We start from the raw sequence: 24290 nt of genomic DNA, 5'->3' as shown, positions 1-24290 counted from the left end.
TGGACATAAGCGCGTAGTCAAAATTAGTAAAATATCCAAGTCTGTTTTCTTAATATCATCATGCCAAATAAATACTAGTATTACAAGAATAATAAAACTATTGCATTTGGTACACTGTCTTGAAATATGAGAGTTTCATTTTGTTATTTTATATATACCACATTTTAAAGCAAATTATGACTTAGAATATGAATATATTTTAAGTATATGAGGTAATACAAAGCAAGTTATAAATTCTAAAGATGTTCAGTGGAATTTATAAATACAAATTGGAGTAAACCATAAAGTGCTCAGAACACTGTTACTGAACTTACAAGCACAACTACAGACTCTTCTGTATAACAATGACTTACATTCAGTCATTGAAGAGTCTTTAAAAAATCAAATGAGTATTTCAAAAATCACTTTCCATTAACAACTGGTTCTATGTTTGAGACAATAGTACCATCTTCATGATTTATTAAGACATTTACTCTACTTATGTACTATATTTGATTCAGTAATATGAAAACTGGTAAAAATTACCATATAATGCAAACTCTGAGGAAAATTCATATTCACGCATTTGTATTTAAGGCATTCCCAAAGCATGAAAATAGTAATGAAATTACATAAAATAATCCAGGCTGACAATACATATACTTTTGTCCATTTGTAGAAATCAGAATCTTTCTAGTAAAGCATTTGAAATTACATTTCATTAATATTTATCTTTTAAACTTAGAAACTTTCGTAGCTAATGGAAGTTTAACAACTCATATTATTCTCATGTAACTTCATTTTCCTTCATAAGACTAATGGAAAGGATACATAATAATACAAAATTTATAAGCAACTTCCTTAATGTAAACGATGAAGGGCCAAATGGATACGAGAAGGAACAAAACACACAGGAAGGATAAAACAGTGTGAAGCACAACCATAAGGAGTAAGTCATGACTGCCAGAAAACAATGGTTGGTGTCTTCGGTGTTTGCCTGTGAAGATGATAAGTGCGGTGGCTCTAAGGATGTTGAAGATGCAGCAGTGCAAAGAGCAATGAGCCCATGAACTGGAAGTCAGGCTTAATGTATGCTGAGCCACAGCAGTGCACTGTCTAGTCTTTTCCATCATATTCACTAATGGAATAGTGGACTATGGGCAACATGAAACCAGTAGATTTTCTCCACAAACACTAAATAATGATCATATTCATTTTAACTCTAAGACCATAGTCAAAGCACTACATTACATTCTCAAGCTATGAGACAAAGACTAAGACCTTGTTTGGGATGCAACTAATGCTCAGTTACGTCTGGTACATTGGAGTCTATAACTTCTTATTGGATAAAAGTTTCCCTTGCATTCTTTCATGAGCCTTTCAGGAAAACTAAACTCTTGTTAAAATTTCTACAATCCGATGCTTGATAATAAAACTATATACACACACGTATGTATATACATGTATGTATGTGTATGCACACACATATATACATATATGTATATGTGAAAAGAAACAATTTTATAACAATCTAAATTTCAATAGATCATTTTCAAATAAAATGTACTTGAAAGGATTTAGAAGCACGTTGATATTTCAGACACCTATAATAAACATAAAGAGTAAAGTAAACATTTACCATTTTTATCCATGGAATTTGGTTCTGATTGTTTCTTGCCAATATCAGCAAAGGAACGAACAATGGGGATTCTGTTGGTGAGTTTTTTCTGATTCTGGTGGTGATGCTGTTTCATCAGGGCTTCGTGGACTCTGTGGCGCACATCTTCGTTGAGCTGGCCTGAGCTCACTTGCTGGTCAAGGACCATATCTGAAGAGGGAAGGCAGGAAGGTTAGCACAGCTTTCCTGTAGCGCACCAGCCGGGAACCACTGCGTCTAATATTCACCCTATAGATAATATTATACATCTTCAAATAGCAATATATTCTTTAAAAATCCCTTAGAACTTTGTAGAAATGTTGTACAACAAAGGCTTGGGAAAATTTATATCACAAATCATTCCATTTTAAATACGTAATGACCTTATAGAATATTATATTTCAGACAGACATATTATATTGAGAAGGTGCTTCATACTTGTGTTTTAGTATGGTTTTTCTCCCCTTTTTAGTAGAGAAAAATTTCCATGTTTCTTCTTTCAGTGAACAAGTCCATCTGTAAAAATCTGATGCAGGAAGGCTTAGGAGGCTGTTTAGTCGGTTTCATTTAAAGAGTAAAGAGCTCTTTCACACTGATATAAAGTCAGCCTTCTCAAGCCATCCTTGAAAACATGTTTATATTAAAAAGGCCTTCTATAACCATAAATCAAAGTATAAAAGGTAAGATTTCAGAATTCAGAAGGCTCTAATTAAGCAGATTAATATCTACTATGGAGTGTCAGAAATGCCTATAAAATAAGTAAATAAATAAAAGCATTTTAAGTTTCTTGGTAATACAAAGATCATCTCAATGAACCCTAGTATAATTAATCTGCTTTGAGATGATCAAATATTAACTCTATTTGATTTTTTTGAGACACTAACTCCTTACATGAAGCAAGCAGATCACAATGAATTACCTTCCACTGCCCCACTGAACACACTAAAGATCTGAAAATTGGCAGAATTCTCCATTATAAACAGTGCTTTTCTTCCATGTGAAAGGGAAATGGACTAGGGAAACAGACTGGGGTCATTGTACTACATTCTAGCTGTGTGGCCTTGCAAAGCTGAATAGTCTCAGGGTTCTTACTTGTAGGATGGAGATACTATCTATCTCATATGTTGTTGCCAGGACTAAGCACATAATGCACTGATTGGAATATTGAGGCCGTCAATAAAACAATCCCAGTACAAAATTTTATTTGCAATTTTCATGAAGTAGGTCCCTGGGTTTGAATTCTGAGGTTTTAATACATCCATCTATATTTTATAATAGTATATCAAGTGGAGGCAAAGTTTGGTTTATCAATAACAGAAAATCCAAATCAAACTAAAACAATGAATTTCATTGGCTTGGAAAACAGAAAGATCAAAGTTAGGCTGGATTTGATTCCATGTCTCTGTGATTCCATCAGTGTTTCGCTTCTCTGATGGGAGCTTCAACCTCAGGCTGATTTCCCTTGTCACAGGGTGGCTGCCAGACAACAAGGAAATACATATCTTTGGTTGTATCCATACATTCTTTGCCTTTTTGTGAGTTTTTCTCAAAAAAAAGTTATTTTTTTGCTGTGTCCGGGAAAATTTTTCCTATGTCAACTGATATAGCCCTGCCTAAGCTGAACAAATCACTGGCAAAAATGATGGGCCACCACAACTGGTTTAAACTAATCAAGAACTGCCTTTCACTCTACAGTAAGTTCTCTCTTTAAAAAAAATTCATTTATTTATTTTTAGAGAGAAGGGAAGGGAGGGAGAAAGAGAGGGAGAGAAACATCAATGTGTGGTGGCCTCTCATGCGCCCCCTTCTGGGGACCTGGCCCACAACCCAGGCATGCGCCTTGACTGGGAATTGAACCAATAACCCTTTGGTTCATAGGCTTCTGTTCAATCCACTAAGCTACACTAGCCGGGGCCACAGTAAGTTCTCTAAACCAGAAGTAGACAAACGTTTTTCTATAATGGGCCAAATAACAAATATCTCGGGATTGTGGGCCATCCAATCTCTGTCACAATTACTCAATTCTGTCTTTACAGCACAAAAGTACTCAAAGACAACATGTACACAAATAAGCATGGTTGTTTCAATGAAACTTTGTTATGGACAATGAAATTTGAATTTCGTATAATTTTCATGTCACAAAATTTTAACATTTTTTAATGATTTTTCAATCACAGACAATGTAATAATTATTCTTAGCTCATAAGCATGACAAAATCAGGCAGTGCCCACCTTTGCTCTATCACTTTGCCGTTTAAAATGGAAAGGGATAGAATGCATGGATGGAAGTCAGCTGTAATGTAATGTTCACTATAATTACCTCCAAAGTCCCTTCCAATTGCAAAATGAATGATGCTATAGAATAATTAATGTACACCTCAGTCTTTTGGACACCAGAGTTATAATTCTCCTGGAATAATTTGAAATAAAGAAACAGATAAATTGTCAATATACATGACTTTATACTGAAACCTTACTAAGATTGAAGAGTACATATAAAATATGCATTATATACTTCACATTGGGAGTTGTAAAGTATGTTATAAAACATCAAATTTATACCATTGTAAAGAGTTTCAGCTATAAGTCATGATATGCATCCCCAGTTAAATATTCCAATCAGAATCAAAATGGTTAATATAATAAACCATGCAGATAATTATCATTTTTAAAGGATCATATTTACTTATTTATTTTTAGAGAGAAGGAAGGAAGGGAGAAAGAGAGGGAGAGAAACATCAGTGTGTGGTTGCCTCTCACATGGTCCCCAGTGGGGACCTGGCCCACAACCCAGGCATGTGCCCTGACTGGGAATCTAACCAGCAACCCTTCAGTTCGCAGGCCGGTGCTCAACCCACTGAGCCACACCAGCCAGGGCTCGTTTTTAATTCCTACTAAAGCACAGTCTTTCTAGGCTTGAGCACCACAAAATCCTCTAAGTCACTAGCTTCACAGATTTTCAGAGATAAGTTCTTTATTTGAAAGAGTTACATCTCAGGACAAAAGACTTACACAGACTGAAAGTGAAGGGCTGGAAAGGACAAATACCATATGATCTCACCTTCAACTGGAACATAATCAATAGAAGAAAAAAGCAAACAAAATATAACCAGAGACAATCTGAAGTTAAGAACAATCTAACAATAGCCAGGGGGGAGTGGGGTGGGGACAGTGGGAAGAGGGGATTACAGGAACTACTATAAAGGACACATGGACAAAATCAAGGGGGAGGGTGGAGGTGGGGGAGGGAGGTGGGTTCAGCTGGGGTGGGGTGGAGGGATGGAGAGAAAAGGCATACAACTGTAATTGAATAACAATAAAAATTTTTAAAAAATGGTAAACTAAGCCAGACATGAGCCTGAGAGAGACCATTCTCGGAACTTAAGAGAATTATGTCATGATTCTTACAAGGGTTTCTTATTAAATCCCTTCTATAAGGATGTTCTTTGCACAGATATTCTTAATTAGGCATATGGAGGATTCGAAGGTCAGAAGACATATCCCCACTCTTAAGGACAGTACAGCACAACCAGGGGAAGCCGTGTGGAGTTAATAGTCATTAGCAGCCTAAGGGGAGGGCCGTGCACAGTATGAGGACAATGTTCTACGGAAAACTTAAGAAGCAGACCTCACTTCTGTCCAGGGGAGATCAGAAAAGCTCTGGATGGGACAACATTTGGCCTGTCTGGAAAGAAAGAAAATGGTCCTGATGAGAGGTGTTGGAGGCAGAATAGGTGGACTAGAGGAGCAGGGCAGGTGCATTCTGGCAAAGCCCCGAGGGATGACTAGGCAAGAGGAAAGTTCTTACCTTCCCTTGGGGCAGTGGGGAACCGCTAAAAGTTTTAAGATGAAGAATGACAATATTTCAGAGAGATTAATCCAGCATATGCATGAAGAATGAGGTGAGAAGAAACTCTAACCATAATAAGGCTTTGTTTGTGTATATTTTAAAATGGATTCTGTGGGAACCTTTACTCACATTTCTGGAAGCCCCCTCAGATGAGGTACTATCTGTGTTCTTTAAACAAAATTAGTGTTAACAACCCTTTTCACTAGTGTTCATAAAAATTTCTAAGTACAAACTCAAATGTGCTTCTGATGCGTACAAAAGAGATCTGACCAATTTTTCGTTAATTATTTGGAATCCTACCTTGTAAGACTCAAGTACTGTGTAACTCCTCCATCTAGCAAGCTGTAGGAATTTCTTGGCAAATATAAGCTATGATAAGATTAGAATTCATTGTAGCAAAGTAAATTGTTGTTAACATCAATGACAAATAATAATGATAATTGAATAACAATAAAAATTTTCTTAAAAAAGAAAGAAAGTTACACAAGAGAAAGCATATGAGAAAAAAACACTCATCTACTCATCAGTCACACAGAAATACACAGCATACTCCTCTGAGTTGCAACTGCATCAAATAGTACCTTAATGAACTGCAAAAGTTAATCATCCTGCTTAAGAATATAAGTTTTCCTGAGGTGACGTTCAAGTACCAAAGGGAGTCTGATTCACTAATCACTTACACTGTTCTCTTCACCACTACAATATATATTAGTATTAACCTTGAAAAGTAGGAAAGGATAATGGACCATAATGGCTTTGGGCCCAGAGTCAAGTCCTACAATCTCAGCAGCTATGATGCCTAAATAATACAGTCTAGCCTGCCAGAGCACAATTCCAGGATCTGGCTGATGAAAGGGGCAAGAAGAAGAAGGATAAATAGGTCATGTTCTTCTAGCACTAAGCTGGTTCTGGAAAAACTAGCAGCATTTTTGTAAAACTCCTAAGAAAAACAAAATATTACTTTTTGCCTTAATCAGGCAATTATTTATTTTTTGACTCAAAGTATAATTTTTTTAATTTTAATTTTTTACATACAATATTTTCACCCAGTCCCCTAACCACCCTCCCCTCTGGCAAACGTCAGTCTGTTTTCTGTATCTATAAGTCCATTTCTATTTTGTTTAGTTGTTTATATTGTTCCTTAGATTCCACATATAAGTGAAATCATATGGCATTTTCCTTTCTCCAACTGACTTTTTCACTTAGTATAATACCCTCTAGGTTCAATCAGGTGATTATTTTATTATGATCAATCCATTTGACTACTGAATGAAAACCTCTGGAGACTATGATATTTTACAGATTTTGTATAAATCTCTGAACTCTTTAAAGATTCTCATATAAATGCTTTGTCCTAAAAAGTCTTTGTCATAACGATGCTGGGGGAGTAATGGAAATAGGATGGATCAAATTCTGCAGTCTGGTTGGCAGCACTACCAGGAACATATACACCAAAACTGTAAACTACTACAAGGACACTGACTTTCCAGGCCAAGTACTATATATTATAAGCATATTGAAAAATGTGTGACTGTTCCCATAGTCCTAAATCTGTGAATTACATTAAGTGGAGAAAACTATGGGTTTTTACTTCAAAAAATATTTTAGTCAATAGATGTTATTTTAATGAGTTAGAGCAATAATTGATAACCTTTCCACATTACTAACTTTGTTTTAATTTCTTACTCTCACTTACAGAATTAGGTTAAAGTATACAACTACAGAAAGAATATTATAATTATTCATCTTTACAGCACTATATTTCAAAGAGATGAACACAGAATGTAAAACTGCCTATAACTTATAAAATTTAACTAAGAATAATTTTTAATATAACTGATTTCCTTATCAGACTAAATTATTGGAAGAAAATATATCTTGAGAATTTTGGATTTAAAGAATTAAGTAATATTTTGAACAAAGAAGTTTACATTTATTCTGAGTTCTTTGAAACATTGGGAAATAGACATTTTTAAATTAACTTTATCCAAAAGAAAATCCCACTTTAATTATACCAGAAATTCTTGACAGTCCTGCCAGATATAAATGGGATTTTCTCCTGCTAAGTCTATAAAACCTCTTTAAAGAATTGTCTAAGAGTCTATTAAAAACATATCAAAATATTGATATAAAAATCCTTCATCATTCTGAAATATTATCTGGATCATATTCCTCTGTTAGAAAATATCTAAAAAACATGAATGCTGCCGAGGCTGGGCATCTGCAAAGTACTCAGGTTTAGAGCCCTTAAAGGTAAACTACTGTATCTAGCTTTTAGAAAACTAGAATGGATGACTAATATGTTAGTAACTGTCTAACATACTGAAAAATATGATAAATAAGAATTAAAAAGACAATTTCAGGTCTTACTGTTAATCATTATGGTCACAAATTGTCATAAAGTAAAATAAAACCAAATTTATAACTATAGGTTAATCAAAAATTGACAATTCTTTCCCTTCTTTTCCCCATTATCCCTCTCCTCACTCCCACCTGGTTACTGTCAGTTTGTTCTTTATTTCAATGTCTCTGGTTCTATTTTGCTTGCTTGCTTGTTTTGTTGATTAGGTTCCACTTATAGGTGAAATCATATGGTATTTGTCTTTCACTGCCTGGCTTATTTCACTTAGCACAATGCTCTCCAGATCCATCCATGCTGTTGCAAAGGGTAGGGGCTCATTCTTTCTTTTAGCTGCATAGAATTCCAGTGTGTAAATGTACCACAGTTTTTTGATCCACTCATTTACTGATAGGCACCACTTAGGTTGCTTCCAGCACTTGGCTACTGTGCATTGTGCTGCTATGAACATTAGGGTGCATAGGTTCTTTTGGAGTGGTGTTTCAGGGTTCTTAGGGTATAATCCCAGCAGTGGAATTGCCTGGTCAAAAGGCAGTTCCATATTTAGTTTTTTGAGGAGATTCCATGCTATCTTCCACAGTGGCTGCATGAGTCTGCTTTCCCACCAACAGTGCAGTAGGGTGCGCTTTTTTCCCCAACCTCGCCAGCACTTATTGTTTGTTGATTTGTTTATGATGGCCATTCTGACCAGTGTGAAGGGGTATCTCATTGCAGTTTTAAATGGGGATAGGATTGAGGGTAGGAGGTGGGGGTGGGTGGGGTGGGGAAAAGTGATGGTGGTAAAATGGAGACAACTGTACTTGGACAACAATAAAAAAAAGAAATAAAATGAATACAAATTTAAAAAATTATTCCCATCTCTGCAAGTGGCCTCAGTGATATATCACTTAAAAATATAGCTTAATTGTCACAAAATAAAAAATAGCAGCAAGTAAACAATATGAAAACAATTACAAGCTACAGGGAAAAATGTTTAAATGCGATTTTATTAAGGGTAGAAATAAATATCTTTGAATTAAATAATTCAAATCAAAATCACTCAAAGAGAGTAAGTCTGTTGTCATTAATAATTGAAAAGGAATCTAAGGACATAACAGTCAACACAAGTATTTTCAATAGTATTTTTCTATGTGGTGTTAGCTCTAAACTAATATCTTATGAATGACATTTTACAGACTGATTTACATTGAAAATGGGGCATTCAAGCTGGACTACTTTGGAGACAGAAAAATACAAACTAATTAGAAGAGCAGAAAGAAAACTAAAAAGCTATTTGGGATATTGGGACCTTCACTGAACTACTTCCATTTGTAAGAATCGACTTAGAAACTATACTTTTAAAAGCTAGATTTAACACAGCTAACAGCCTTGAATTGAGTTTGAAGAAGGGGGCAGAGTTAAAGAAAGGAAGCATAAATTTAGATAATAAAACTGAATTAAGGTAATAAAATAAACAAGGGAGTTTTAGTTAGATTAATGGGAGATTTCCTGGTAGGAATAAATTTCTAAAGTAAGCAGTAGAAATTATATGTTTTAAGAAATGTAAAGCCTGGTAAAACTATGAATTGTATTTTATGAGGCTAATTTAGCCAGATTGAGAAGTTTTATAGCTTCATCATATGTAGTCAATCCAACATTTATTTGGATTAATCCATTTTCAAAGGTAATGCTATCACTAATACAAGTAGCAAAATAAACACCTTACTTTGGGCATAACCTATAAACTTCTGAATTTCAGTATCTTTAGGTATGAAGTAAGGATAACAATAATAATACTGAGCCCTAAGTTTGTTTTGTGTATCAAAAAGACAGTGTAAAATTACTAAAAAGAGTTTCCTAAATTGTAAAATACTGTGAAAAGTCCAGTTATTTGATCCCCAATTAAAATATTAAAATGTTTATTAGAGAACTTTGGGGAAGGTGAGTCCAAAATGGGGACATAGAAAGACCCTAAACTCACCTCCACCCACCAACATACCTAATATACATCTACGTATAGAAGAACTACTCCTTCTAAAGAAGAACAAGGGCTAATTGAACATCCTCTGCACAACAAATGATAGAGGAACCACATTGAGAAGAATAGGAGAGACAGAGACATGGTAACAATAGGGACTCCTCCCACAACACAGTGACCTTTAATAGAAGGCCTTTAATGGAAGAAATATCACTGATTACCCCCCGAAGACTTGCCTGGCCTTGGGCACAGTGAGGAGACAGCAGGTAAAAGGCACCTAGACTATACATGAAGGAAATCCATTTATTAACCCAAGAGTGCCTACCAAATAGGCGAAGAACAGCTGGAAGTGTCTGTAGGATCAGAGGCACCAGTGAGTACCATTTCCCCTCCACCTTTAATACAGCAAGTGGGAGCACAGTCCAGATGCTTCAGGCAGTCTGCAAAGGCTGCCGCAGTGCACCTGGACTCATGGCTAACACTAGCTTGAGCCATCATGCCAAGGCAACCCCAGTGCTACTCACTTTGGAAACCCCATGGACTATGCCTGCTCTAGTACCAGCTGTCCTGCCAAAAGCACCCCAGTGCAGCCTGACCTGGAAAATTGCAGCCCCTGTTCCCTCCAACTCCAGTCGTCCTACTTGGTGCACTCCCAGTGTGGTGCACTCCAGGACCCCCACAACATATGCCTGATCCAGCTTTCCTGTCAAGGCGGGCCTATTGCCGTCTACTCAGCAGTTGTTCACACACAGGTCCACTCCTTCAAGACTGGGAGAGATAGCTGTGTTGCCTAACTCATAGAAACAGACACAGTAAGCCAAAAAAAAAAAAAGAAAAAAAAAAAGAGGAACAAAGGATTATGTTCCAAATGAAATAACAAGATAAAATACTATCCCTTCAAAAAAACACTAATGGAACTGAGGTAAGTAATTTACTTATAAAAAGTTCAAATTAACAGTCATAAAAAATACCCACTGAACTCAGGAAAAGAATGAAGGAACACTGTGAGAACGACATCAAAGATTTAAAAACATAAGAAATACCCAAGCAAAGTTGAAACATACAATAATTTAAATAAAATGGGGACAACTGTAACTGAACAATACTAAATTTAAATAAAATGGGGACAACTGTAACTGAACAATACTAAAAAAAGTGGAAAAATGCACTAGAGGGAATCAATAAAATACAGACTAGATAACACAGAAGAACAGGTTGGTGATCTAGAAAACAGAATAGTAGAAATCACTCCATTAAAAATAGCAAAAAGAAAAAAGAACTTTTTTAAATAGAAAATAATTTAAGGGATCTCTGGGACAACATCAAGTGTACTAACATTCACATTGTAGGGGGGCCAGAAAAGGGAAAAAACAAGAAAGTGGCAGAAAACTTATTTAAAGAAATAATGGCTGAAAACTTCTACAACCTAGAAAAGGAAATAGATAGGCAGGTTCAGGAATCACAAAGTTCCAGACAAAATGAATCCAAAGAGAACCACACCAAGATATATTACAATTAAAATGGCTAAAGTTAAAGATAAAAAGACAGCCCTGGCTGGTGTGGGTCAGTGGATTGAGTGCCAGCCTGCGAATCAAAGGGTTGCCGGCTTGATTTCCAGGCAGGGCACATGCCTGAGTTGTGGGCCAGGTCCCCAGTGAGGGGCACACAAGAGGCAACCACGCATTGATGTTTCTCTCCCTCTCTTCTCTTTCCCTTCCCCTCTCTAAAAACAAATAAGATCTTAAAAAAAAAAAAGATAAAAAGACAATCTTCAAGTCAGCAAGAGAAAAACAACTAATCGCATACAAGGGAAACTCTATAGGACTATAAGCTGATTTTTCAGCAGCAACTTTGCAGACCAGAAGAAAGTGGGAGGATATGTTTAAAATGCTGAGAAGAAAATACTTACATGCAAGAATACTCTACCTGGCAAAGATATCATTCAGATTTGAATGAGAGATAGAGTTCCCCACCAAGCAAACATTAAAGGGGTTCATCACCACTAAACCAGCCTTACAAGAAATGTTAAAGAATCAACTTTAAGCTGGAAAAGAACGTAGCTGGATATAAGAAAATATATGAAAGAAAATATCTCACTGGTAAAGGCAAATATGTAAATCACAAAGGCAGTGAAACAGCTACTAAAAAGCTAGTGAAAAGTTTAAAAGATAAAAGTTGTAAAACCAATCATAACTACAAAAAGTAGGGGACACACAAAATAAAAAGATGTAAAAGATGATGTTAAAAACATCAAACGGGGAGAGTAAAAATGTAGAGCTTTTAGAATGTGTTTGAATTTATGTGACTATAACTTTAAAATAGACTTATAGAGGTATATATGAATCTCATGGTAACCACAAACCAAATACCTACCTACAATACACAAAAAATAAAGAGAAAGGAACACAAACATAACATTGAAAAAAACCATCACACTGCAAGAAGAGATCTAGAGAAGGAAAAACAAAACAGAGATGAACTACAAAAATAATAAAAAGCAATTATCAAAATGGCAATAAGTACATGTCCATCAATAACTACTTTCAATGTAAACAGACTAAATGTTCCAATCAAAAGATATAGAGTATCTGAATGGATAAAAAATACAAGACCCATCTATATACTGCCTACAAGAGATTCACTTCAGATCTAAAGACATACATAGATTGAAAGTGAAGGAATGGAGAAGATATTCCATGTGAGGGGAAAAAAAGAAAGCTGGAGTAGCAATATTGACATCAAATAGAATACACTTTAAAACAAAGACTGTAACAAAATACAAAAAAAAGGGTTTTAACTGATAAAGAGGTCAATCTATGAAGAGGATATAACATTTATAAATATTTATTCCATAATCATAGGAGCCCCTAAATATACAAAGCAATTATTAATAGACAGAGGAAGAAATTGACAACATTACATCAATATTGGGGGGCTTTAATACTCCACTTACATCAGTGAATGGATCATCCATACAGAAAATCAATAAGGAGACAATGGGCCTAAAGGAAATATTAGCAGAGATGGACTTGATATAGATAGAACATTAGATTCAAAAACTACAGAATACACATTCTTTTCAAGTGCACATGTAATATTCTCCAGGATATATCACATATTAGACCACTAAACAATAAATTCAAGAAGACTGAAATCATATCAAGCCTCTTTTCTAAACACAACCATATGAAACTAGAAATCAATTCAAAGAAGAAAACTAGGGAAAAAACCCACAAACACATGGAGATTAAACAACATACTGCTAAACAACCAATGTGTAAATGGAGAAATCAAAGAGAAAGCAAAAGAAACCTTCAGACAAATGGAAGCAAAACTTCCCAAATCTACGGGATGGAGCAAAAGGAGTTCTAGAAGTAAAGTTCATAACCATACCTGCCTACCTCCAGAAACAAGAAAAATCCAAATAAAAAATTTAACTTTACACCTAAAGGAACTAGAAAAAGAAGAAAAAACAAAATCTAGTTAGTAGAATAAAGGGGATAATAAAGATCAGAGTGAAAATAAATGAAATAGAGATTAAAAAATAGAAAATATCAATAAAACTAAAAGCTGGTCCTTTGAAAATATAAACAAAATTAATAAACCTTTAGCCAGACTTATCAAGAAAAAAAAGGCCCAAATAAGTAAAATCAGAAATAAAACAGAAGTTACAACTAACACCAAAGAAATACAAAGGAAAATAAGAAACTACTAAATTATATGCCAACAAATAAAAAACTTAGGAAAAATGGTTAAATTACAAGACATACACAACCCTCCAAGCCTGGACCATGAAGAAATAAAAAATCTGAAAACACCAACTACAAGTATAAAATTAAATCACCAATTTTAAAACTGCCAAACAACAAAAATCCATAACCAGATGGCATCATGGGTGAATTCTACCAAACATACAAAGAAGAATTAATACCACCTTCTCAAATTATTCCAAAAAAATTGTAGAGAAAGGCATATTTCCACACTTATTTTATGAGGCCAGCATTGACCTGATAACAAAATTAAAGACACCACAAAAAAACAAAATTAAAAACTAATATCTCTGCTGAACATGGATATAAAAATCCTCAATGAAATATTAGCAAACTAAATTCAACAATACTTAAAAGGATCATATACCATAATCCGGTGGGGTTTATTCTAGGGACACGAGAGTGGTTCAGCATGTTCAAGTTGATTGATGTGGTACACCAAATTAACAAACACAGGAGAAAATACAGCATTTCAATAGATACAGAAAAATCATTTCACAAAATTCAACATCTATTTATGATAAAAATGCCCAACAAACTGGGTATAGAAATAATGTACCTCAATATAATAAATATATTACCACCCCCCAGCTAACATTATATTCAATGGTGAAAAGCCAAAAGCATTTCCTCTAAGATCAGGAACAAGAAAAGGATGCCCTTTTATTTAGTATAGTATTGAAAGACCTAGCCATAGCAATTAAGCAAGGGAAAAAATATAATGAAATGCATCCAAATTAGAATGGAAGAAGTAAAATTGTCACTGTTTGCAGATGACATGGTACTGTATGTAGAAAACCCTAAATACTCCACAAAAAAAAACTACTAGAAATAGTAAATGAATTCAGTAAAGTCACAGGATACAAAATTAATATACAGAAATAGGTTGTGTTTCTATACACTAACAATGAGCTATCAGAAAGAGAAATTAAGAAAACTGTCCCATACACAATTGCATCAAAAAATAAAATAACTAGGGCTAACTTAAACCAAGGAGATAAAAGACCTGTATTTTGAAAACTGTAAGACATTGATGAAAGAAATTGAAAACAACACAAATAAATGAAAAGGTACACTGTGCCCATGAAAGAATTAATACTGTTAAAATGTTCAAACTACCCAAAACAATCTTCCCTACAGATTCAAAGCAACTACCATCAAAATAACAATGGCATTTTTCACAGAACTAAAACAAAGAATCCTAAAATCATAAAGAACAAGAAAAGACCCAGAAGAGTCAAAGCAATCTTGAGAAAAACAATGCTGAGGTATTGTGCTTCCTGATTTGAAACTATACTACAAAGCTATAGTAATTAAAATAATATGGCACTGGCATTAAAAACAGACACATATCAATAGAATAAAATTAAGAGCGAGAAATAAACCCACATATATATGGTCAATTAATCTATGATAAAGGGACAAGAATATACAATAGGAAAAATACAGTTTCTTTAATAAATTGTGTTGGGAAACCAAACAGCTACATGCAAAAGAATGAAACTGGACCACTATCTTACAGCACATACAAAAATATATTAAAATTAGATTAAAGACTTGAATATATGACCTGAAACCATAAAGCTCCCAGAAGAAAACATAGGGAATAAGCTCTTTGACATCAGTCTTAGCACTAATTTTGGCTCAGTCTCCTTAAGCAAGGGTATTGTAAATCAAGTGGGATTACTTTAAATTGAAATGCTTTTACACAAAAAATGAAACCATCAACAAAATGAAAAGAAAACCTACTGAATGGGAGAAAATACTTGCAAATCATACATCTGATAAGAGCATAATATCCAAAATATATAAAGAAAGTATACAACTTAATATAAAAGCTCAACTAAAACTGGGCAGAGGACTTGAATTAATATTGTTAAAATGTCTATGGTGCACACCTGAAACTAACAAGTAAGCTGACTTGGGGCGGCGGATACACAAAGCAGTGTACAGATGATGTGTTGTAGAACTGTGCACCTAACACTTGTGTAATTTTGTTAACCAGAGTCACCTGAATAAATTCAATAAGAAGGAAAAAAAAATTATTGGGTATAAGCAATATCCCATAATATAAAGCTAGGAAATTGAGCTGAACAGCTACTATTCCACAGGAAGTTTGCTAATTTCTAATCTAACCATTTTCAGTCTTGATGTACTGTGATCCATTACTGAATCTTGTGTTTTTCTAAAAAATAATATACCATATTTAACTTTATACACTCTCTTAGGCTCTAGTTATGTATTTTAAAGTGTAATAACCACTTCACAGGTGTTATATGAAACTTAAAGAAAGGCTTACCTTTCTTGGTTTATTTTTGCTGAATATTAAAATTCAAGATACCTTTCTATACTTAGTTTTCACACATATTATAATGTGTGCATGCCTATCAGCACCAACAACCAAATAAAAAAATTAATTAATCAAATTGCCACTAAAATTTAGACGACATCCCCTGGAAGCCTACTCTTGCTTCAGACGGCAGTTACAGTGTAACAAAAGGAACACCGGGCTGCAGTCAGGGGCCCCTCGATGGAGCCTGGGCCATCGGTGTTTCAGAACTTCTGTTTTCTCACTGAAAAATGGGAATGACACTCCATGAGGCTATTCTGAACGTTAAATTAAATACCTTATTTTTCTAATGCAATAGTCTCTCACTTTTGTGATTGAAAACGCGGTTTGTTAGTATTCTTTTTCCTTCCATCTCTATAATTATGACATTGAACTGAAATCTTTCTACTTCACAAAAAATTCCACATACACATGGAACCGCTTTGATTTCTCCTCCAAAGTAGGAATTAAAAAAAATTGTATGAGTCCTTGCTTTGTTTTTATTTTAAAAATGTCCATTAATAATTCAGTTATACTTTTTCAAAACTCATTTTTGTGTTTTTTGTATTATTTTGTTTTTACTAAAATGTTTTCTGTTTTCCAGACCAGAAGAACATACGTCCTTTACATCTATTTCTAGAGTAACGGTGAGATGCTTCCTAAATATCAGTACTTGTGTTATACAGCCATAAAAGGCTTCTAATACAAATCACTCACCCCAGGGGCTAGTCACAGTATTAAGTTACAAACTAATCTCAACTGCATCACCTGGCATACTCTGGAATTTATAAATGATCATTCCTTTCTGTTATTTTCTAAACTAACATTTTTTCCAATTTACTAAATGAAATGTTTTCATATTGTTATTTCATGTATTTTTAAAACTTTTATTTATTGATTTTAGAGAGAGGAAGGGGGAAAGAGAGAAACAGAGAGAGGGAGACATCAATTTGTTGTTCTATCGGTTTACACGTTCATTGATTGGTTCTTGCACGTGCCCTGCTCGGGGATGGAACCTGCAACCTTGGCATATCAGAACAACTCTCTAACTTAACTGGCCAGGGCCTGTTTCATGTACTTAAATATTGAAAAAATTCAATCGCTAACTTTATTATTTTTTCCTTAAATTTTTTAATGGTGACATTCTAATTAAATATATTAGTGAAAAACAACAAATACTAAACGGAAGTCAGAATACCTAGATTCTTGTTCCGGACTTGCTATTGGACCAGTTAAACCATATTTTTCTGAGATTCAACTTGTTTTATCTTAAGTAAGGGGGTAAGAAAAATTATTTTTACAGTCTTATATGCCAATCATGAGAATTTTCCAAAGGTCACACATGTATAAAATTATAAGGAAAAGGTAGTAATAAAAATCAGCAGCAGCCATGAGAGTGATATAGGCTAAGGGGGAGAAAGATATACCTGCAATTTCTTCTAAAGTACTGGCGCGCATGTCCAGCAACACAGTTCCGTTCAGAATACAACTTCTCAGCTCAAACAAGCTGTGCAATGAGAGAGTCGCCACATATGGTTTGCTCCACCTCTCTCCTCCGTCTTCCACATCTTCTTCAAACTTCAACCACCTGTACAAATAAACATTATCATAACATTAATAGTATGTTGTAGATCAAGGATGCTTTATGCCAATAATAAAAAGTGGATATATAAAGATATTCACATTGCTTCTTGATTTCATGGGTTTTGGATGTAAGTAAAAGCTAGCCCAAGTCATTCAGTTTATATCATTTTAATGTAATTCTTTTTGTCATTGAATAACATATTGAAACAAAAAACTCATATTATTTTCATTGGCTTGTCTAGCTCTGAAAAAATATTTTAATATAAATGTTTCCTCAGTGCTCACAATGAATCTGTTATGGAACTAAGAAAGAGTATATATATACTTCATGAAAAATAATGGTAATTGGAAAAGATGCAAAAGAAAATAATATTCATTTTTCTTTAGTGAGAGGTCTTAAAACTGAATTTTGAGTCTCTTGATAATTTTTCCATTCAGTTAAAGAATCTAGCATAATTTGGGGCCTATTCTATAGGAAAAAATACTTATTGGGCCTGTTTGGATAAAATCTAATGACTGCAGTCACCTCCTAGGGACTAAACTTAGGAGATCTGAGCTCAGCCCTCATTCCCTAGGCCTTTCTGCCAGGAATGGGGAATAGAAAAACCTTGATATCACGGTGCCAAATGGACACCATTGCCCTCTTGCAGTGAAATAAATAGTAATATCTGAGATTGTTTCTCAATATAAATGGAAGGAATAAAGAGAAACCAATGATTTTATTGCTCTGGCACAAGCACCAACTTTCTTTTTTTTTTTTTTTTCTTGTTAATTTTATTTAATTTAATTTTATTTTATTTTACTTTTTTATTGTTATTCAATTACAGTTGTATGCCTTTTCTCCCCATCCCTCCACCCCACCCCAGCTGAACCCACCTCCCTCCCCCCTCTCCACCCTCCCCCTTGGTTTTGTCCATGTGTCCTTTATAGTAGTTCCTGTAATCCCCTCTACCCACTGTCCCCGCCCCCACCCCCCACCCCCGCCCTGGCTATTGTTAGATTGTTCTTAACTTCAATGTCTCTGGTTATATTTTGTTTCCTTTTTTCTTCTATTGCTTATGTTCTAGTTAAAGGTGAGATCATATGGTATTTGTCCCTCATTTCCTGGCTTATTTCACTTAGCGTAATGCTCTCCAGTTTCATCCATGCTGTTGCAAAGGGTGTAAGCTCCTTCTTTCTCTTTGCTGCGTAGAATTCCATTGTGTAAATATACCATAGTTTTTGGATCCACTCGTTTGCTGATGGGCACTTCGGTTGCTTCCAGTACTTGGCTATTGTAAACTGTGCTGCTATGAACATTGGGGTGCACAGGTTCTTTTGGATTGGTGTTTCAGTGTTCTTAGGGTATAATCCCAGCAGCGGAATTGCTGGGTCAAAGGGCAGTTCCATTTTTAGTTTTCTGAGGAAATTCCATATTGTTTTCCACAGTGGCCTCACCAGTCTGCATTCCCACCAACAGTGCACGAGGGTTCCCTTTTCTCCACATCCTCTCCAACATTTGTTTGTGGATTTGTTTATGTTGGCCATTCTGACTGGTGTGAGATGATACCTCATTGTGGTTTTAATTTGCATCTCTCTGATGGCTAGTGATGCTGAGCATCTTTTCATATGTCTCTGGGCCCTCTGTATGTCTTCCTTGGAGAAGTGTCTGTTCAAGTCCTTTGCCCATTTTTTAATTGGGTTGTTTGTCTTCCTGGAGTGGAGTCGTGTGAGTTCTTTATATATTTTGGAGATCAGGCCCTTGTCTGAGGTATCATTGGCAAATATGTTTTCCCATACTGTTGGTTCCCTTTGTATTTTAATGCTGTTTTCTTTAGCCCTGCACCAACTTTCTTCGTTTAGGGACTTGCCCTCCAATCCTAATAGATAACTAATTTAATTCCAACATCTGTAATGAATATTACCATAAATTGTCTTTCCTTCCTCATCCTCCACAATTTTCCTCATTCTTTTTCTACTTAGTCATTTTGCCCTAACTTCCTCTCTCAATGCAATATCACTGAAATTTTCTATATATTATATTACTGTTTTATGTAACCAAGTGATCCTACTCCGACAGAGGACAAATACATTGCAGTATCTATTTAGGGAAGCAGTGGATCAGCCAAAGATAACCAACCACAAAGGCTAGTCAGAATGATCGATGTGCAGAGTTCCAAGAAAAATAAAGACAGCTATGTATCTTTCCTCACTGTTCAGGGAGCAAAGAATTTTGGGGAAGTGAAAAGAAAACCAATTGGGAAGACTAGCTTACAGATAGGGAAGAATAACTATGCCTATCATAAGTTTATAAAATTCTTGAAGGTTAAAAAAATTTACATTTAAGCCCCAAATCACTGATAGTATCTCTAAAATTGCTGGCAATTTTATAGGATATTTTGTTTACATAGTTAAAAGTTTTTCATATTGGTGATTTTTAACATTTTCAGACCTTACCAGGGCCATAACACCTCATAAATCATATGATGGTAATAGCATAGTATCATTGATAAACTATAATTGGTTTTCCCTTTACAGTAAAGAATAGGATATTACAGTAAAGAACAGGAACTAGTCAACAGTCACATGTCCTCCTAGGGAAGGACATGTGACTGTTGACTAGTTCCTGACATCAGAAATGTTCAAGATGGAGGCTGCTCTACCAGATGGGGTCTCTAAGTAGCTACAATGCGCAGATGTGTAGAATGTCCATTAATCCATGACGGACATGTGTCATGAGACATAAGAAAGCCTTTGTGATTTTAAGCCATGGAGACTACAGGATACTTTTTCTAACATAATTTAGGCTATCTTAAACTGAAACAGATTATCATTTAAGCTATTTATACCAGCCTCAAATCATAATTATAATGATGATGACAGCAAAAACAATTTTAACTAAATATAATAAATTAGTATTTCTTACCAGGTGTAGAAGTAAAGCCATGGCTACATTATTAATGTTAATATCTCAGAGGATCAACCTCTTGGCAGATATTTTGAGAAGGGAAGGTATTGTGAAAGTCTTGGACTAGTTGGGAATAAAAAGAAGTCTAGGTTTTGTCCCTACTCCCTGGCTAAACTGCCATGTGACCAAGGGAAAGTCTTTGAGTTTCTGTAGGCCATGTTTTCCCATCTATAAAATGATAAGACAAATTCACCACCTTAAAAACTTGCCCAAGATCCCCAAGCCAGTGATCTTGTCAACCAGATTCAATTCCAAGTTGTTCTTCTCTAGAGTCTGTGCCCATTTTCCACCATAATACAATTACTTTGGTTGAATTTATGGACTTTCTCAGCTGAAATATATTTCACTAATGTCTATAGTGGAAATAATTGATTTAACATTTGATTTTCTTCCTTGTCTGGAACAAATCTAAGGTTAAAAAGTTTTTCTGTTCTCTCCTTTTTTTACATTATCCATAGACATGGCACCAAGAGAGTGGATACAACTTTTATTAACCCTCTTATCACTTTCTATACTATTCATTTATGATGCTGGTTTTAGACCAAAAAGGCAAAAGAAGGGAGTCTATAGAACAGCTGTTATTCTGCTGTTATTTGGACTGAAGAAACATGTTTGATTTGAAGTTTTCGGTATTTGGGGTAAAAAGAAAACTTAGGGTTATGAAAGGGTGTGAAGGGACGATAGATTTCTCTCAATTGAAAAATGTCTTCAATTAATGTTTCTAGAGCTATGGTACTTTCTGTCATCCCTACATATAAAATTGTTTCTAAAATATTGTATTTAAAACTTTTACTCAAGTAAGAAATCCTGAAATATGTTTCTGTATTACTAAAAAATTATAGTTTCTTAATTGTTCAAGTATAAATCTAGAAACTAATCCATACAATAATATTGTTTGTGAGTTTTGATAACACTAATAATAAATTCACTTCTAAAGTACTCATGGGTTTCTGGACCTATATAGACTATGAAACACTTTCTTATAAGGAAAATTATAGTTAAATGTTATACTTCCAGATAACAGTGAAGATGATTAAATAAGTAATAAAACACCCAACTCATTTTATCTTGGCTCCTTTGAAAGTAAAAATTTAAATTTTAAGAATCCTGGAAAAAATTTGTGTGGGGGGTATGTGTGAATGTGTAGTCCTGTGCATTTTTGTCCCACAATAAAGATACAAAGTTGTTCTATCACCACAAAGGATCAACACAAGGATAGAACAAAACTGTTCTATCATCACAAAGGATCTAGCTCATGCTCACCTTTATATTCTCACCCCTCACCGTGCTTCTGTCCCGCCAATCACTAATCTGTTCGTCATCACTATATTGTTGTCATTTTAAAGATGTTGAATTACATGGTTTTCAACCTTTTGAGATTTTTTTCATTAAGCATAATGCCTTTGAGATTCATCTAAGTTGCATATGTCAACTGTTTTGTTACTTTTTATTACTGAGTGTTATTCCATTGCATGGATGGATATACCAGACTTCAACCACTCATCCATTGAAGGATATCTGGGTTGTTTATGGGTTGTTGCTATTACAAATGAAGACCCTAAAAACATACATGCAGAGGTTTTTGTGTAAACATAAATTTCTCTGGGATAAATGCCCAAGACTGTGACTGCTGGGTCATATAGTAAACATCTGTTTAGTTGTTTTTTTTTTTTAACTGTCAAATTGTTTTCTAGAGTAGCTATACCATTCTACATTCATACCAGCAATGGATGAAAGGTCTACTATCTCCACATCCTCATCATTTGCTCTATGACTACTTTTTTTTAATTAGCTATTCTATTAGGTGTGAGGTGATATTTCAGAGTGGCTTTATTTTGATTTTACTTAATGACTAATGATGTTGAACATCTTTTCGTGTGGTTATTTTTCACTGTACCTCCTGTTTGGTGAAATGTCTGTTTGTGTTTTTGCTCATTTTTTTAAGTGATTATTTTAATACTGTTGAAATTTGAGAGTTCTTTCTATATTCTCTACATAATACTTTTATCAAATATATGTTTTGCAAATCGTTTTTCTCTGTAGCTTGTTTTTTATCATCTTAATAGGGTTTCTCACAGCATAAAAGTTTTCAGAGTAAAGTCAATTTATGAATATTTTCTTTTATGGATTGTGCTTTTGGTATCATGCCCCAAAACTCATCTATCCCCAAGTCCTGAAGATTTTCTCCTGTGCTTTCTCTAACATTTTCACAGCTTTATGTTTTACATTTATACTTATGATTTACTTTCAATTAAGTTTTGTATACACTGCAAGGTTTAGATTGAGGTTAATAATTTTTTACATATAGATGTCTAATTGTTCCAGTACCACTTGTTGAAAAGACAATTCTTCTATTTAATAGCTCCCCTTCTCACAATTCAGCAGTATTTGCACTGGATTTCCTCAGTTCCCTATTCTGCTCCATCAGTCTACATGTCTATCTAAAAAGACATTTGAAAAACAAATCCATGTAGTCCCATTTCTTTATTCTTTCCTTTGTATCCCTTACCCTAGGTAATGTGTCAGTGAAAATACTGCTGCATGGGATATCTGAAATTTTCCTATCTATGTTCTCCTCTAGGACCTTTATGGTATCAACAACTAACATATAAGTCTTTTATCCATCTTAAGTTTATTCTGGTGTGTGGTATAAGTTGATGATCTCGTTTCATATTTTGCATGTACTTGTCCAGATCTCCCAACACCACTTGTTTAAAAGGCTATTTTTACTCCATTTTATGTTCCTGCCCCCTATGTCAAATATTAATTGATCATAAAGGCATGGGTTTATTCTGGGTTCTCTATTCTGTTCAATTGGTCTATGTGTTTGTTCTTATGCCGGTACCATACTGTTTTGATGACAGTGGCCTTGTAATATAGTTTGATACCAGGTATTGTGATCACTGTTACTTTGTTCTTCTCAAATTAAAAAGCATCTGCACAGCTAAAGAAAACTCATCAAAATGAAAAGGGAACCAACCATATGAGAAAACATTTTCCAATGATACCTCAAAAAAGGGTTTGATCTCCAAAATATATAAAGAACTCACATGACTCCACACCAGGAAGAAAAACAATCCAATTAAAACATGCACTAAGGTCACTGGCTGGTGTGGCTCAGTGCATTGAATGCCAGCCTGCAAACCAAAGGGTTGATGGTTTGAGTCCCAGTTAGGGCACATGCCTGGATTGCAGGCCAGGTCCCCAGTGGGGGGACACGGGATAGGCAACCACACATTGGTGTTTCTCTCCCTCACTTTCTCCCTCCCTTCCCCTCTGTTTAAAAATAAAATAAATAAAATCTTTTTTTAAAAAAGGAAGGCAATCTGTTTTTAAAAAATGGGCTAAGGACCTGAGTAGACACTTTTCCAAGGAGGAAATACAGAGAGCCCAGAGGTACATGAAAAAATGTTCAACATCACTAGCCATCAAAGAAATGCAAATTAAAACCACAATGAGATATGACTTCACACCAGTCAGAATGGCCATCATTAACAAATCGACAAACAACAAATGCTGGTGAAGTTATAGAGAAAAGGGAACCCTAGTGCACTGTTGGTAGGAATGCAGACTGGTGCAGCCACTGTGGAAAACCTCAGAAAACCTCAGATGGAGTTTCCTCAGAAAACTAAAAAAGGAACTGCTTTTGACCCAGCAATTCCACTGCTGGGAATATACCCTAAGAATCCTGAAACACCAACTAAAAAGAACCTATGCACCCCAATGTTCATAGCAACATTTTTTACAATAGCTAAGTCCTGGAAACAGCCTAAGTACCCATCAATAAATGAGTGGATCAAAAAACAGTGGTTCATTTACACAATGGAATTCTATGCAGCAGAAAGAAAGAAGGAGCTC

The 24290-nt window shown here is 34.9% G+C and overlaps 1 protein-coding gene across 8 annotated transcripts in view; it reads right to left on the bottom strand.

The window, feature by feature from the left end:
- SLC4A10 (solute carrier family 4 member 10) overlaps positions 1 to 24290 on the bottom strand; it is a 271426-nt gene that overhangs the window by 100062 nt on the left and 147074 nt on the right. For all 8 annotated transcript variants that reach the window (XM_024579743.3, XM_024579742.3, XM_071220660.1 and 5 more), the window contains exons 5-6: positions 17329 to 17489; positions 1619 to 1807 (exon numbers count right to left, since the gene is read on the bottom strand). In XM_024579743.3, the coding sequence (XP_024435511.2) occupies positions 1619 to 1807; positions 17329 to 17489 (350 nt within the window). The remainder of the gene's footprint in view (positions 1 to 1618; positions 1808 to 17328; positions 17490 to 24290) is intronic.

The sequence above is a fragment of the Desmodus rotundus genome, chromosome 2 (genome assembly GCF_022682495.2).
Source record: "Desmodus rotundus isolate HL8 chromosome 2, HLdesRot8A.1, whole genome shotgun sequence".
NCBI lineage: Eukaryota > Metazoa > Chordata > Mammalia > Chiroptera > Phyllostomidae > Desmodus > Desmodus rotundus.
Note: the sequence above shows the minus strand (reverse complement) of the source record. Positions and strands in the feature narration are given on the sequence as shown.